Raw genomic sequence first — 14,789 nt, 5'->3', positions numbered from 1 at the left:
GTGTGAGGTGATTCACTTTGGTAAGAGTAACAAAAAGATGGGGTACTGGGCTAATGGTCGGATATTTGGTACTGTGGATGAGCAGAGGGATCTTGGTGTCCATGTACACAGATCTCTGAAAGTTGCCACCCAGGTAAATAGTGCGGTGAAGAAGGCATATGGCGTACTGGCTTTTATTGGTAGAGGAATTGATTTCCGGAGTCCTGAGGTCATGTTGCAGTTGTATAAGACTCTGGTGCGGCCGCATCTGGAGTATTGTGTGCAGTTTTGGTCGCCATACTATAGGAAGGATGTGGAGGCACTGGAACGGGTGCAGAGGAGGTTTACCAGGATGTTGCCTGGTATGGTAGGAAGATCGTATGAGGAAAGGCTGAGGCACTTGGGCTGTTTTCATTGGAGAAAAGAAGGTTTAGGGGTGACTTGATAGAGGTGTACAAGATGATTAGGGGTTTAGATAGGGTTGACCATGAGAACCTTTTTCCACGTATGGAGTCAGCTATTACGAGGGGGCATAGCTTTAAATTAAGGGGTGGTAGATATAGGACAGATGTTAGGGGTAGATTCTTTACTCAGCGAGTCATGAGTTCATGGAATGCCCTGCCAGTAGCAGTGGTGGACTCTCCCTCTTTATGGGCATTTAAACGGGCATTGGATAGGCATATGGAGGATAGTGGGCTAGTGTAGGTTAGGGGAGCTTGGATCGGCGCAACATCGAGGGCCAAAGGGCCTGTACTGCGCTGTATTTTTCTATGTTTCTATGTTTCTAAGGGCCATTTTTGTTTCTTCCAATCTACAGATCCAGAAAATAGCACTGTCTTATTCCTCTACAAAACACTGCTCCAGGCTAACTTATGGCTTATATTTTTAAGTTTAATCAAGAGACATATCTGAATAAAACATAAAACCAAGAAAGAACCCATGTATTCACTACTGCAGACTTAGAGCAAGGACAAAAAGGCCACACTTAAAACTATTCACTTATTTGTCTCTGTGATGTGTCTTCTCCCAACAGGTTCCTCCAAGATCAGTTGTGAATTTCACAGTTTGTTAATTTACCCAGATGCACTTCGATGTCCAGTGACACATGAATTCAACAGCAAAGGCAGTAACTGTGCAGGTTCACTGCTGTGTCAGTTAGCAGTGTGGGTTTCTTTTTCTCTCTCTCTCTCTCCTGCACTGACCACATCATTTGCTGCCTTTATCTGTTCCTCTCCCATTTAAAAGTGCTGTTGTTTTGACTTTTTTTTCCAAAGTTCCAAAACAATGCAACAGCATATAAAACAGTAATTGCTGCTCCTGGAATTCAATGAAATCACCTCCAACACCTAAAATACCTCAAAAAAGGATCAGCCTGTTAGTGTCAGAAATTTTTCCCCTCCTCCATCTTGGATTACCCAGAATCCTACTCTATGCTTCTCATGATTTATAAGCCTCTATGCATCACCCCTCAACTACCTATGCTCCAGTGAAAAAAGCCACAGCATATCCAGCCTATTTTCATAACTCAAACCCTCCTTTCCTGGCAATGTCCTGGTAAATCTCTTCTGAACCCTCTCCAATTTGATAATATTCTTCCTATAGCAGGGCAACCAAAACTGCATATAGTCCTCCAGAAGAGGCCTCAACAGTATCCTGTACAACCTCAGCATGATGTCCCAATTCCTGTACTCAAAGATCTGAGCAATGAAGGTAAACGTGCTAAATGCCTCCTTAACCATTCTATTTACTTGAAAGAAAGAAAATCACACAACACCAGGCTATAGTCCAACAGGTTTATTTGGTAGTACTTGCTTTTGGACCACTGCTCCTTCATCTGGTGTTGTGTGATTTTTAACTTTGTCCACCACAGTCCAACACCGGCACTTCCACATCATAGTTGAAAGTTGATAATGAAAGGTCAAATTATGCTGCTGACATTTGTCCTTTGTATCCTACCAGCTATTCAGAGGATTGGAAGTAGGAGGGAGGGATGGCAGGTTCTTGAAGTCTAATTGCCAGTCATTTCAATTAAGGCTCAGACAATGACCAAACTTTATAATACTATTTTAACATCAGCAGAAAATAGAAATACTTTTCAACCCCACTGCTAAAATTCAAGTGTAAATGCACTAAAGATGGCTGTGCATGCATTTCGTATAATGCATACCTTGTCTGTGTTAGGGTCAAGAATATATTAATAAACTCACCTCATGACCATAGCAGTCACTCCTATGCACATAAAACGAACACTAAGTGTTGGAATAAGAAGAATTTCTTCACTTGGAAGTTGGTGAATCTTCACTACCCAGGGAGTAGAGAAGGCTCACAACAGACTCATAGATTTCTACATATTAAAACATCAAGAAAAATACTTAGTTAGGAAGGCAATTGCAATGATGGCATTCATTTTAAAAGGACTTGAGTATAAAAGCAGGGATCTACTTCTGAGGTTCTATCAGGCTCTGATCAGACCACATTTGGAGTATTGTGAGCGGTTTTGGGCCCCATATCTCAGGAAGCATGTACTGGCCCTGACGCTTGTTCAGAGGAGGTACATGAGAATGGTCCTAGGAATGAAAAACTTGATATATAAGGACCATTTGAGGACTCTGAGTCTTTATTCGATGGAGTTTGGAAGGATGAGGGGGTATCTCATTGAAACATACAGAATACTGAATGACCTCGACAGAGTAGATGTTGGGAAGATGTCTCCATTGGTAGGAGAGACTGGACCCGATGGCACAGCCTTAGGGTATGGAGAACACCTTTTAGAACGGAGATAAGGAGAAACTTCTTCAGCCAGAGAGTGGTAAATCAATGGAATTCATTGCCACAGAAAGCTGAGGCCAGGCCACTGAGCATATTTAAGATTGAGATGGATAGGTTCCTGAGTATCAAGGGGATCAAAGGTTATTGGGAAAAAGCAGGAGAGTGGGGTTGGGAAACTTATCAGCCATGTTTGAATGGCACAGCAGACTCAATGGGCTGAATGGCCTAACTTCTGTTCCAATGTCTTATGGTTTTATGGAATAATACAAAAAAAAGCACTAAAGTACCAGATCAGACATGAATTCCTTGAAAGTCAGGGAAAGCTCAAAGGGCTGAATGGCCTACTCCTGCTCCTATTTCTTTTGTTCTATGTTGAATTACCAATTAAATAAGAGAGCTTACTAAAACAGAAGTTGCTGAAAAGGTTCAGCAGGTCTGGCAGCATCTGTGAAGAGAAATCAAAGTTAATGTCTCGAGTCTGGTGACATTGATTTCTCTGCAAAGGTATTGCCAGATCTGCTGAGGTTTTCCAGCAACTTCTGTTTTTGTTTCTGATTCACATGTTCCACAGCTCTTTCAGTCTTTATTTTGCTCACTGTAGCAAGTAACAGTATTTTTGGACCAATGATCTCTCTGTTTCTTCATTCTTTTTCTTCTCACTCAAGGTGCTGACCACTGGGATCTTTTTCCATTTTATGAAGTCTCTATTTGGATCTCGCTAGATTGATTTAGCCATTTTCTGATTTAAATGAAGTTTATTTTCTCATTATTGCAAGATGCAGGAACACACTATACTAGTTGACAGAACCTCCAGGCTTGGGGACAGAGCGACTTAAGAAGTTGGACACACATTTGTTCTCAGTGGAGCTGAGTGTTCCCCATCAAAATACCTTCAGCAGTGTTTTCTCCAGCTCATTAATTCATTTTCAGACTTGATCATTTTCCACAGATATCCCTGAATCTACTTACCCTGCACATTGTTGAGAGTTACCTGTTCTCATTTTACATGACTGTAAAACTTCAGTTTCCTTGTGTACTTTTTATTGCATGTTTTGGCTACCATTCCAGACCTCAATCCTTCACTTCTGTTTCTCTTTCACTCTTCCTTTTTTTAAAAATTGTTTTTTATTCCACCCCGACCCTTCTCTCCTGAGGTCCTGATTCTTCACTTCTTTCATCCTGGTAGCCTAATCTCTGGACTCTTTACTTCCCTCTATTACTTGCTTAGCATCCAATAAAAGACTAATCAAAATACTTGTTTCTTCCTTATGAATAACATCCCAAACTGCCCATTCTACCCTCTTCACAACTTTTCTGCTCAGCATGCAGACAGGTCTAACTTTGACAATCTCCTGCATTTCAAATCAATCCTCCACTACAGACCCTGGGAACTCTGTTGATGAATCAGCCATTACCACCTATCTCCACTTCTCCTTCCAGAATATCTCTAATTTATGAACAAAACATATAATATCTATGAGCTTTGTTTGTTTCCAGTTATTGTAAGTAGACCACTCTAAGGAGATCTCCAAAAAGGATCCATGATTTTCAGAAAATCCATGGCAGAACTCTACCATCTCCGATCAGATGTCGGAGAGGGACAGTTGCTGAAATGGCCAGTAACTTTTTATACTGTGATACAAAGTTACATCTTAAAGATTTCACAAACAATGTTTTCATTTTCTAGGGATTTAGTTATTTTGTCTTATATGTCTGGAAAGAGGACAAGGAGGAATGAAGTCCAGCTCATACCCCTTTTAATATACTCAAGGCTGATCTTACACTGATGTCTGACCAATGGTGCTACTTTGGTTGGCAGGATGGAATATAGAGGAGGGGTCCATTATACCAAAACCCTTTATGGTAACTGACAAAAAGCGATTGAGGCAATACCTTTTAAGAATGTGGTGAGAGACTAAATTTATTTTGTTGTTAGTTTCTCACTTATGTCCAATTATATTCACTTTAGTGATAGGAATGCATCTGATGATAAATACTGGACAGGTCAGATCCCACAATGCAACATGGCTTCATAGATCATATGTCTAATTTTTGCAGTTGGCTCATGTGGTTAATCACTGATGCATGTTCACATGATCCTTTAATGACGGAACATAACTTTATTCCACAAAAGAAAAAAATGCTATAAATATGCCAGAAAAACTTCAATGAAAATAGCAAAACAAAATTTCAACCTAGTTCCGAACACAAGCATTTTAAAGGTCCTCAATTCCAAAAAAATATCACCCAATCTCAACTCACAAAATTTTACTTAACTGACACTTTCTAGTTGCATTTCCTTTGGATTCCTGAAAGTTTTGTGATTCTTTTGAGTATGCTGGCATGAAGCTTTCACAATTTTAAAAGCTGAAGTGTTCTGAATTCTAACAACCTGGAGATTTCTATATAGGTTCTCTCAGCTTGAAAGCTCAATGAACCAAAAACACTTTGACTTGGGTAGCTGGTTTCCTGAACTAAAAGAAAAATAGAAACTGAAACAGAAATTCCGTTCTGATGAAGGGTCACTGGACCCAAAATGTTGACTCTGTTTTCCCTCCACAGACACTGTCAGAACTGCTAAGTTTCTCCAGCAATTTCTATTTTTGTTTCAGATTTCCAGCATTTGCAGTTCTTGATTTTATTATTCCCCTGAACTAAAGATTGATCCTCCTGCTTGGAGAAAATTGTCTCATCAGACTCTCAAATTTATCCTTTAATCCTATGGAGCGGCACAGTGGCAAGCACTGCTGTCTCAGCACCCAGGGACTTGGGTTTGATTTTAGCCTCTGGCGATTGTGCGGAGTTTGCACATTCTCCCTGTCGTCTGCATGGGTTTCCTCTTGGTGCTATGGTTTCCTCCCACAGTCCGAAGATGTGCAGGTTAGGTGAATTGGTTGTGGTAAGTTGCCCGTAATGTCCAAGAATGTGTAGGCTGGATGAATTAGCCATGGTAAATGCGGGGTTACAAGAAAAGGGTGGGGTCTGGGTGCAGTGCTCTTTAGAGGTGTGGACTCAATGGGCCGAATGGCCTCCTTCTGTACTATGGAATTCTATGAAGGTACAAACTTTCAGAAATTCAACTGTCTCTTTCTCAAGTCAAATGTTTCTGATGACAAGCGATCAGATTTTGAGGGAAAAAAAAACTGACTGGGTGTTCAATACCATACTTATCTTCCTGTAGTGAAAAATATTAGAAGTGCTCCCAAGGATCGGAGACTTCCATTGTTTGGATAGAATTGAGAAGTTAGGATTGTCCTCCTTCAAGATTAGGTTGAGAGGAGATGTGATTGAGGCAATCAACATCATGAGGAGAGGAGACAGAGCAGACAGGGATAAACAGTTCTCTTTATCAAAAGGGCGAGAACCAGAAGGCATTGATTTGTGATGGCAAAGTAATGAAAGACAACGAGGAAACAACGGTTGCTTGAGAATCCTGAGGCAGAATTAGCTGAGACTTTGAAAAGAAGATTGGATAAACACCAGAAAAGAAATATTTTTTAAAAAGGTGCAGTGCTCGGGGTAAGGAGTGGGGGGGGAATGGGGTCGAATTGAGCTGCTCATGACATTGCGCAGACACGAGGGATCAACTGGCCTACTGCACTCAGTCCCCATCCTTTGAATTTGAGTGCAGGTTGGAGTTGAGAGCAGGGACGTGGCGGGCCGAATGGACTCCGAGCGCCTCCCTCACTTACCCCTTCTCCCGAGCCTCTGCCGTGTGGGAGGGGGAGGGGGGCGGGGCTCGCGCTTCGCCATTCTACCGTTACCCGCTTCCCGCCCAGGATCCGAGGGCGCGCGGCGCCACCCGGCACGTGGAGGGCGGGCTGCGGCAGGTGTGCGCCCCGAGGTGGTGGCGATGGCGCCTGGAACACCGAGCGGTAGGAGCGATGTTTAGACAGTACGGTGATTTCGGCCACTCTCCGTCCACCTTCTTCATATCAGTCACTCAAAATAAAGTGCGAAGTGGGAGACACCGTTTTCCATGCATTAAACAGCGTTGGGAACGGTAAATCAAAACTCATCACTGGATCCCTGGCTCAAATCGGCTGCAGGGTTATTGGCAGTTCCATAGCTTGGAAATGGATTGCAGAATTAGCTAATTTCAAATATTAGGGCACAAGCACGACTGATCTGTTGAGTGTATATGTAACAACCTTTCAACTTGCAATGTCGAGTTTTCTATCCATGGTCACATTTTCTTAACACTAAACAATGTAGCACTAGGATAACAATGAATTGTATCCCAATTTCAATGTAGGGTATCTTAAGGAGTTTCATAACAATATTTTCAACAAAATTGGACACTGAATATATTTGTACTCAAAGGAAGGTTTTAAGGAGCTTCTTAGAACAGGGGAAAGAGAGGCTGGGAAACTAAAAGTGGTAGGCTGGGAATTCCAGAGTTTATGGTCAAGGAATCTGTAAGCATGTGGAGCAACTAAAATCGAGACTGCCAAAAAGGCCACAGTTGTTGGATATCAATTATTGGAAAGTTCTTGGGCTGGAGGAGATTACTGTGTTTGGAAGTGGCAATCCCATTTGGAAACAGGGAAGAACCTTTCCAAATCCACATGGATTTTCCTGGGAATACATCCACGGAGGTTATTTGGGTGGAAGTGAGACATAAGGAAGAGGTGAGCATCTTATTGGAATATTACTATAGATCAGCTGGAAATTGAGAAACAAATTTGTAAGAAGAACTCAGTTATCTGTAAGAATAATGGGGTGGTTATGGTAGGGATTTTAACTTTCCAAACGTAGACTGGGACTGTCATCATGTTAAGGGCTCAAATGTTAAGTGTGCACAACAAATTTTCTGATTCAGTATCCATAGAATCCCTACAGTGTGGAAACAGGCCCTTTTGGCCCAACAAGTCCACACTGACCCTCTGAAGAGTAACCCACCCAGACCCAATGCCCTATATTTACCCCTAACTATTGCACCTAACCTACACATCCCTGAACACTGTGGACAATTTAGTATGGCCAATTCACCGAACCTGCACATCTGTGGATTGTGGGAGGAAACCGGAGCGCCTGGAGGAAATCCACGCAGACGCGGGGAGAACGTGCAAACTCCACACGGACAGTCGCCCAAGGCTGGAATCGAACCCAGGTGCTAACCACTGAGCCACTGTGCTGCCTATTAGTGCTGGTATATGGATGTACATACGAGAGAAGATGCAAAACTTGACCTATTCTTGGGAAATGAAGCAGGGTAGGTGACTGAGGTGTCGGTGGAGGAGCGCTTTGGGGCCAGTGACCATAATTCTATTAGTTTTAAAATAGTAATGGAAAGTGAGAGACCGGATCTAAAAGTTAAAGTTCTAAATTGGAGGAAGGCCAATTTTGACAGTACTAGGCAAGAAGTTTCAAACGTTGTTTGTGGGTGGATGTTTGCAAGTAAAGATTTAGCTAGAAAATAGGAAGCCTTCAAAAATGAGATAACAAGAGTCCAGAGACAGTATGTTTCTATTAGGGTGAGGGGCAAGGCTGGTATGACTAGAGAATCAGAGGTTTTGGTCAAGATAAAGAAGGAAGCATATGACAGTATAGAAATGAGCTCTCTAGAGTAAAAAAACTGCAAGAACCACAAGCATAAAGGCAACTTTTTCTGCCAAAGCCTTTTATACTTATTGCATCATAAACCATCGCTCAAAATGTTACTTTCTGAAATAAATTACCCAATTTTAATTTGAATGAATCAGTACTATATATTGCTAAAATGTGACAAGCGATTGAAGCTTTTCATTTTGTACTCAACAGAACTGGGATGCAAGAAACAGACTTGGGAAAAAAGTGACACACTTTATACATTGTGAAAAGAGATTGCTGGTTAGTTGGGCCATTATTCGTATGGAGGTGCAGCAAGACCAGTTAATTATCAATCTTAATTCTCAGACCAGGCAGGTAGATCCTGAGTGGTCAGGGCACTGTCAAGTGGACGCAGCAGAGTTGGTTGTCTCCTCGACCTCATTTTGTGTAAATTATGAAAGGCATGTATGAATACCTTTGCCTAAAAGAGTCTTTAGTATTTTGGTATGTAGCTTCACAGCTGCGAACCCAGCTGATAGTCTTAAATTGGTTTCCGGTCTAACTCTTAGCACAGTCCATATTGTTTAATAAATGATTTCCAACAGCAGACTGCATTTAAGGGTGGTTATACTTTTCTGAGGCTGGCATACACGGGCTGATTCAGCCTGATTGCCAGCTTTTAATGGATAACAGAATAAGTTATTTGAAATGGTTAACCTGTCATTGGGACATACTGCCTATATACCTGGCATCACACCAGCACTGGAATCCTTAGAGTCATAAAGTCACACAAAACGGAAACAGAACTTTCAGCCAAACTCATCCATGTCAATTAGGTTTCCTAAACTGAACTAGTCCCATTTGCCTGCATTTGGCCTATATCCCTCTAAACCTTTCCTATCTTACAAACCAGTCCACCCATGCGGATCCTTGCTGAAGGATTTCCTAAAGTCCACATAAGGGAAACTGAAGACTGCAGATCAGAGTTGAAAAGTGTGGCAAAGCGGATATGGCAGTATCCGAAGAGCTGGAGAATTGATGTTTTGGGCATAAGCACTTCATCATTCCTTCACCGGCCCTTCAACTCTCCTGCTTCTCGGATGCTGCCTGATCTGCTGTGCTTTTCCAGCCCCACACTTTTTGACACTAAAATCCATATAAACAGTGTCTACTGCTCTGCCTTCATCTATCTTCTTGATCACCTGTTCAAAAAACTCAGTTAAATTTGTAAGACATGATTTCTCACACAGAAAGCCACGCTGATTATCCCTAATCAATCTTTGCTTTTCCAAATGCATGTTTCTCAGACTCCCCTCCAACAACTTACTCATAATATCAGGCTCAACAGCCTGTAGTCCCTGGATTTTCCTTGCAGCCTTTCTTAAATAATGGCACAGTATTAGTCCCCAACCTGTCTTCTGGCACCTCATCTGTGGCTGTCCCTGAAACAGATATCACTGGTATGGGCCCTGCAGTTTCTTCCCTAGCTTCCCACAATGTCCAAGGATACACTTGATCATGTCCAAGGAACTCATCAACCATTATACATTTTAAGACCTTCTGTAATGCGGATTCTTTTCAAGACAGCATTGTTTATTTCCTCAAGTTCCCCTTGCTTCCATGTCTTTCTCCACAGTAAATTCTGGTGTGAAGTATTTGTTTAGGATTGCATCAATTTCTTGTGGTTGCACACATAGATTATCTCATTTATCTTTAAGGAGCCCTTAATATACTTGTCAAATTGCTTTAATCTTATCTGTCAAAGCAATCTCATGTCTCCTTTTTACCTTCCAGATTTTTCTCTTAGGTGTATTCCTACACCACCTACTCCTCAAGGGATTTGCTTCATCCCAGCTGTTTATGTCTGACATATGCCTCTGTCCTTTTCTTGACTAGAACCTCAATATCTCAAATCATCCAGTGTTCCCTACACCTGCCAGCTTTGCCCTTCACACTAACAGGAATAAGATCTTGCTATCTCGCTTTTGAAGCCTAGCACTTGTCAGACATCCATTTACCTGCAAACAGCCTCCCCCAATCAACGTTAATACCATCAAAATTAGCCTTGCCCCAATTTAGAACTTTAACTTGTGGACCAGGCCTATCCAATTCCATAACTATTTTAAAAGTAATGAAATTATAATAACTGGTCCCTGCCTTATTTCCAAGAGGAGGTAGAATTTAGCCATTCTGTGGTAGGGCCATCTACACATTGATTAAGGAAATATTCTTGAACACACTTAAAGTCCTCCTCATCCATGTCCTTAACACAGTGGCAGGCCCAGCCTATATTTAGAAAGTTAAAATCCCTATTACAACCCTATTATTATAGGATTGGACACTCTGGAGGCAGGAAGCATGTTTCCGCTGATGGGTGAGTTCCGAACCAGAGGACACAGTTTAAAAATAAGAGGTAGGCCACTTAGAACAGAGTTGAGGAGAAACTTCTTCACCCAGACAGTGGTGGGTGTATGGAATGCTCTGCCCCAGAAGGCTGTGGAGGCCAAGTCTCTGGATACTTTCAAGAAAGAGTTGGATAGAGCTCTTAAGGCTAGTGGAATCAAGAGCTATGGGGATAAGGCAGGAACAGGATACTGATTGAGGATGATCAGCCATGATCATAATGAATGGTGGTGCTGGCTCGAAGGGCAGAATGGCCTACTGCTGCACCTAATTGTCTATTATTACAGCTATCTGTGATCTCCCTATATATTTGCTCCTCAATTTCTAGCTGACTACTGTGGGACCTATAATACAATCCCATCAGGGTGATCACCCCCTTATTTCTCACTGGATGCTCCCTCTGGAATATTCTCTGTAAGTACTGCCATGATGTTTTCCCCAAATCAAAAATATCATTCCCCCTCCTGCCTTGCCTCTCCTTCTGTTCTTCGTAATCACCTATACCCCGGAACAATGAACTGCCAGTCTTGTCACCCTCTCGGTCATGTTTCTGTAATACCTATACTATCTCAGTCGCACGTTCCAATCCATGCCCTGAATTCATCTGCCTTTCCTGTCAGACATCTTGCATTGAAATAAACGACATTTAGTTCATCAGACTGTGAGGTTCCTTCTATTTCAACAAGATCACTATCACCCCAGTGCCATTGAAAAATCAGACAATGTGCCTGAATGATTGCCGCCCAGTGGCTCTATTATCCATCATTTTGAGGTGCATCGAGAGATTAGTAATAGCATACAACAACTCCAGCCTCCCAGATTGCCTTGACCTCGTGCTGTTCACCTACTGACACAATAGGTCCAAGGCAGATCCCATCTCCCTAGCTCTACACTCATCCCTGGAACATCTGGATAACAAGGACAATGACATAAGACTCTTACTAGAAGCTACCACTCATTCAAGGATAACATCAATGCAGTGATTCAACATTGCATTGAATCTGAAAGCACTGCCTTTGGACCTCTAAGGATGTGAGTCTTTGATGACCATGACATCCATGCTGATACCAAAATCCTGAGTATAAGGATCATCCTTCTAATTGTTATATATGGCTCCAAAACTTGGACTATGTACAAATGCCACTTCAAGACCCTTGAAGTACCATCAACGTTGCTTGAGATGGATTCTCAGCATCAGTTGAGAGGACAAGCATGCTAACATCAGCAACCTTGAAGCAGCTAACAGCACCAACATCAAGACTATGATCCCATGATCATCTAAAATCAACTCTGCTGGCCACATGCTGAAGATGCCTGAATACTGACTATCAAAGTGAATCTTATTCACCCAGCTCAAGGAATGTGTTCAAACAAGAGAAGGACAAAGGAAGTGTTTCAAAGACTCCCTGAAAGCTTCCCTCAAGAAATGCAACATTGATGTCAATGTTTGGGAAATCCTCGTACGGAAGAAACCAACTTGAAGGTATCTCCTGTATGAAGGGACACAATTGTTTGAGAATACCTAGTGGAAAGAGGAAATGCGAAAAAGGAACCAGAGAAAGGAATGCCAATGATTTTAAAGACAAGGACCAATTCCATTTCCTGGATCCCCCTGCCAAATGTGTGGTAGGAGATGCTGCTCTAGGATCTGACTCATCAGCCATGCAAGGGCTCACAGAACTCATGATCAGTGACACAGAACTCCCTTGGTGGACAATCATATTCATTAGTGAGTGATTACTGATGATTCATAGTAACTTACAAAGATGTTAGGAGAGTTTGAAGCGAAAGGGATTCCATAACAATGCCATCAATTTGAACATATATAATGTCATTAAAGCTGAACTGAACAGCACAAGTTGTTAATTTCATGAGTTTGATGAACACAGATTCACACACAGTTGATACATCTTGATTGCCATGATATAGTGGCATATTGCAGATGTCAATGCATTCTTTGAGTGGTACCTTGGTAAATAAGCTGACAGTGTTGAAAGTGCACATGGACGGGCTATTGCTCTCAAGATGTAGCTCTTATATATTCTGAATGAAGGAAATCTTCATTGCATATGTGAAAATCTAATTTTTAACAGATTTTGAAGAACAGCTCAGATCAGTTTGGTCAATTCATGTTGTGCAGAGTCAGTCATAGAAGCAATGAGGTAGAAGGGACATGACCTTTATATGTCTTGGTTAGCCTGTGAATGTATGGTTGTGACCCATGAAAATGAATCTGGAGTTATCCATCACCAGACAAATTATTGCCCTTAGGCAAGGATGTCAAGTACCTTTCTGTCTGTTGACATGTTCTTATCTTCCATAACATTAGAAATTGGGCATGGTTATTGTGATATTGAAGAATTCTTTGGACAGTTATTACACCTCTCATATAAAACATTACATTTCTCAGGCACTTAAGATATTATTTTTGTTATGATCCCAGTTCATGGTACTACTGAAATGTCAGATCCCAAAATGAATGTTCTAATGCAGTTCCGCTTGTGTAATGCAGTTCCATTTCTGTAGTTCAGCATTTGGTTCATATGTGTTGTTTTCCTGTAGACGCTGGTTTGAAGATCACCCTTGGCTGTTTGCTCTACTACGACATCTAGGAATGGCAGTTTGTTGATGTTTTACTCCTCTTTAGTGAATGTTATAGCAGTGAGGGTATTATTGATGGTCTTGAAGGTTTTGTTTAGTGATGACAAAGGTGTCATCCACGTAGTGGACCTAACGTTTGGGTTAGATGGTTGGCGGAGCTGTTTGTTCGAGTCTCTGCATTACTGCCTCTGCTAAGATGGCATCCAATATCAGGGTTCTTAGCAGAGGCAGTAATGCAGAGCATTGTTAGAACATTATTTCAACGAGCCACTACACATTGCAGCACAGAGGAACTACGAAAAGCAAAGGAAAATCACCTATACAGTGTATTCAGAAAGAACGGGCACCCAATGAACACAGTCTGCTAATTTCTCAGCAAGAAACCCAAGCAAGCAGACAAAATGCATCCAGAAACCCTAGCCACTCTTCCCTACATCAAAGACATCTCAGAAATGACTGCTAGACTACTCAGACACCTTGGCATCATGGTAGCCCACAAACCCACCAACACACTAAAACAGCAGCTAATGAACTTGAAAGACCCTATACAGACAACAAGCAAAACTAATGTCATTTACAAAATACCTTGCAAGAACACTACATTGGATAAACAGGCAGAAAACTAGCCATCAGAATAATTGAACATCAACTAGCCACAAAAAGACATGACCCACTCTCACTAGTATTTTGACATACAAATGAGAAAGGACACCACTTTGACTGGGACAATACATCCATTCTAGGACAAGCCAAACAGAGACACGCACAAGAATTCCTAGAAGCATGGGCACTCCAACTGGAACTCTATCAGCAAACACGTTAACTTGCATCCCATTTACCATCCCCTGAGAAAAAGAACAGGAAATTATGTCACCACAGGAAATGACATCACCAACCTAAACATATCAGGGAAACCTAAACATATAAATAAAAAGCAGAACATACCACCAGTGCTTTACCGGAGACTCATTGATAATGTTACCTATTCTGGTGAGAAACGTCTGAAAATGAGCCTTCTAGCTCAGCGAGCAAACTTACATCCACTATCTGCCTTTAATTCACATATCCAGTACCTTCAGCATTTTGTTTTTGTTGAAGTTTATTAACAACTTGTGTTTTTGTTTACATTCCTGGTTAATTATCTTTTCTCATTAAGTCATGCTTCTTCTTTTGGCTCAATTCTTTGCAATCCTGTATTTTCCTTTTGTTAATAGTTTATATTGACTGAAACATCTAATTCTTTTTCTATTTAAGCTATGTGTGACTTGCTAAAAAGAGACACGAAGTTGAAGCTTTTCATTTTACACTCAACAGGGCTGACATGTGAGAAGACAAATTTGGAACCCAATCTGCCTCATCTGAATTTTTTTCAGCCAACAGTTAACAGCTCCATTCCAACCAATCAGCACCCTCGTCTCATATTGTCCAAATTTCTGTTTCCAATTTTGATGGGAGTCACTAATAGCATCTTTCACTGACTGTAGCCCTTCTTAGGGCAGTATTAA

General features: G+C 41.5%; 1 protein-coding gene across 1 annotated transcript in view; it reads right to left on the bottom strand.

The window, feature by feature from the left end:
• LOC148149861 (zinc finger CW-type PWWP domain protein 2-like) overlaps positions 1-6,501 on the bottom strand; it is a 145,857-nt gene extending 139,356 nt beyond the window's left edge. The window contains exon 1 of the mRNA XM_087986882.1: positions 6,441-6,501. Within this exon, the coding sequence (XP_087843008.1) occupies positions 6,441-6,501 (61 nt within the window). The remainder of the gene's footprint in view (positions 1-6,440) is intronic.
• Between the last annotated feature and the right edge of the window lie 8,288 nt (positions 6,502-14,789).

The sequence above is a fragment of the Chiloscyllium plagiosum genome, unplaced genomic scaffold (genome assembly GCF_037043375.1).
Source record: "Chiloscyllium plagiosum isolate Xiang-an unplaced genomic scaffold, Cpla_swu_hap1 HiC_scaffold_5, whole genome shotgun sequence".
Lineage (NCBI taxonomy): Eukaryota > Metazoa > Chordata > Chondrichthyes > Orectolobiformes > Hemiscylliidae > Chiloscyllium > Chiloscyllium plagiosum.
The sequence above is the reverse complement of the archived record's forward strand: the minus strand, read 5'-3'. Positions and strand labels throughout refer to the sequence as shown.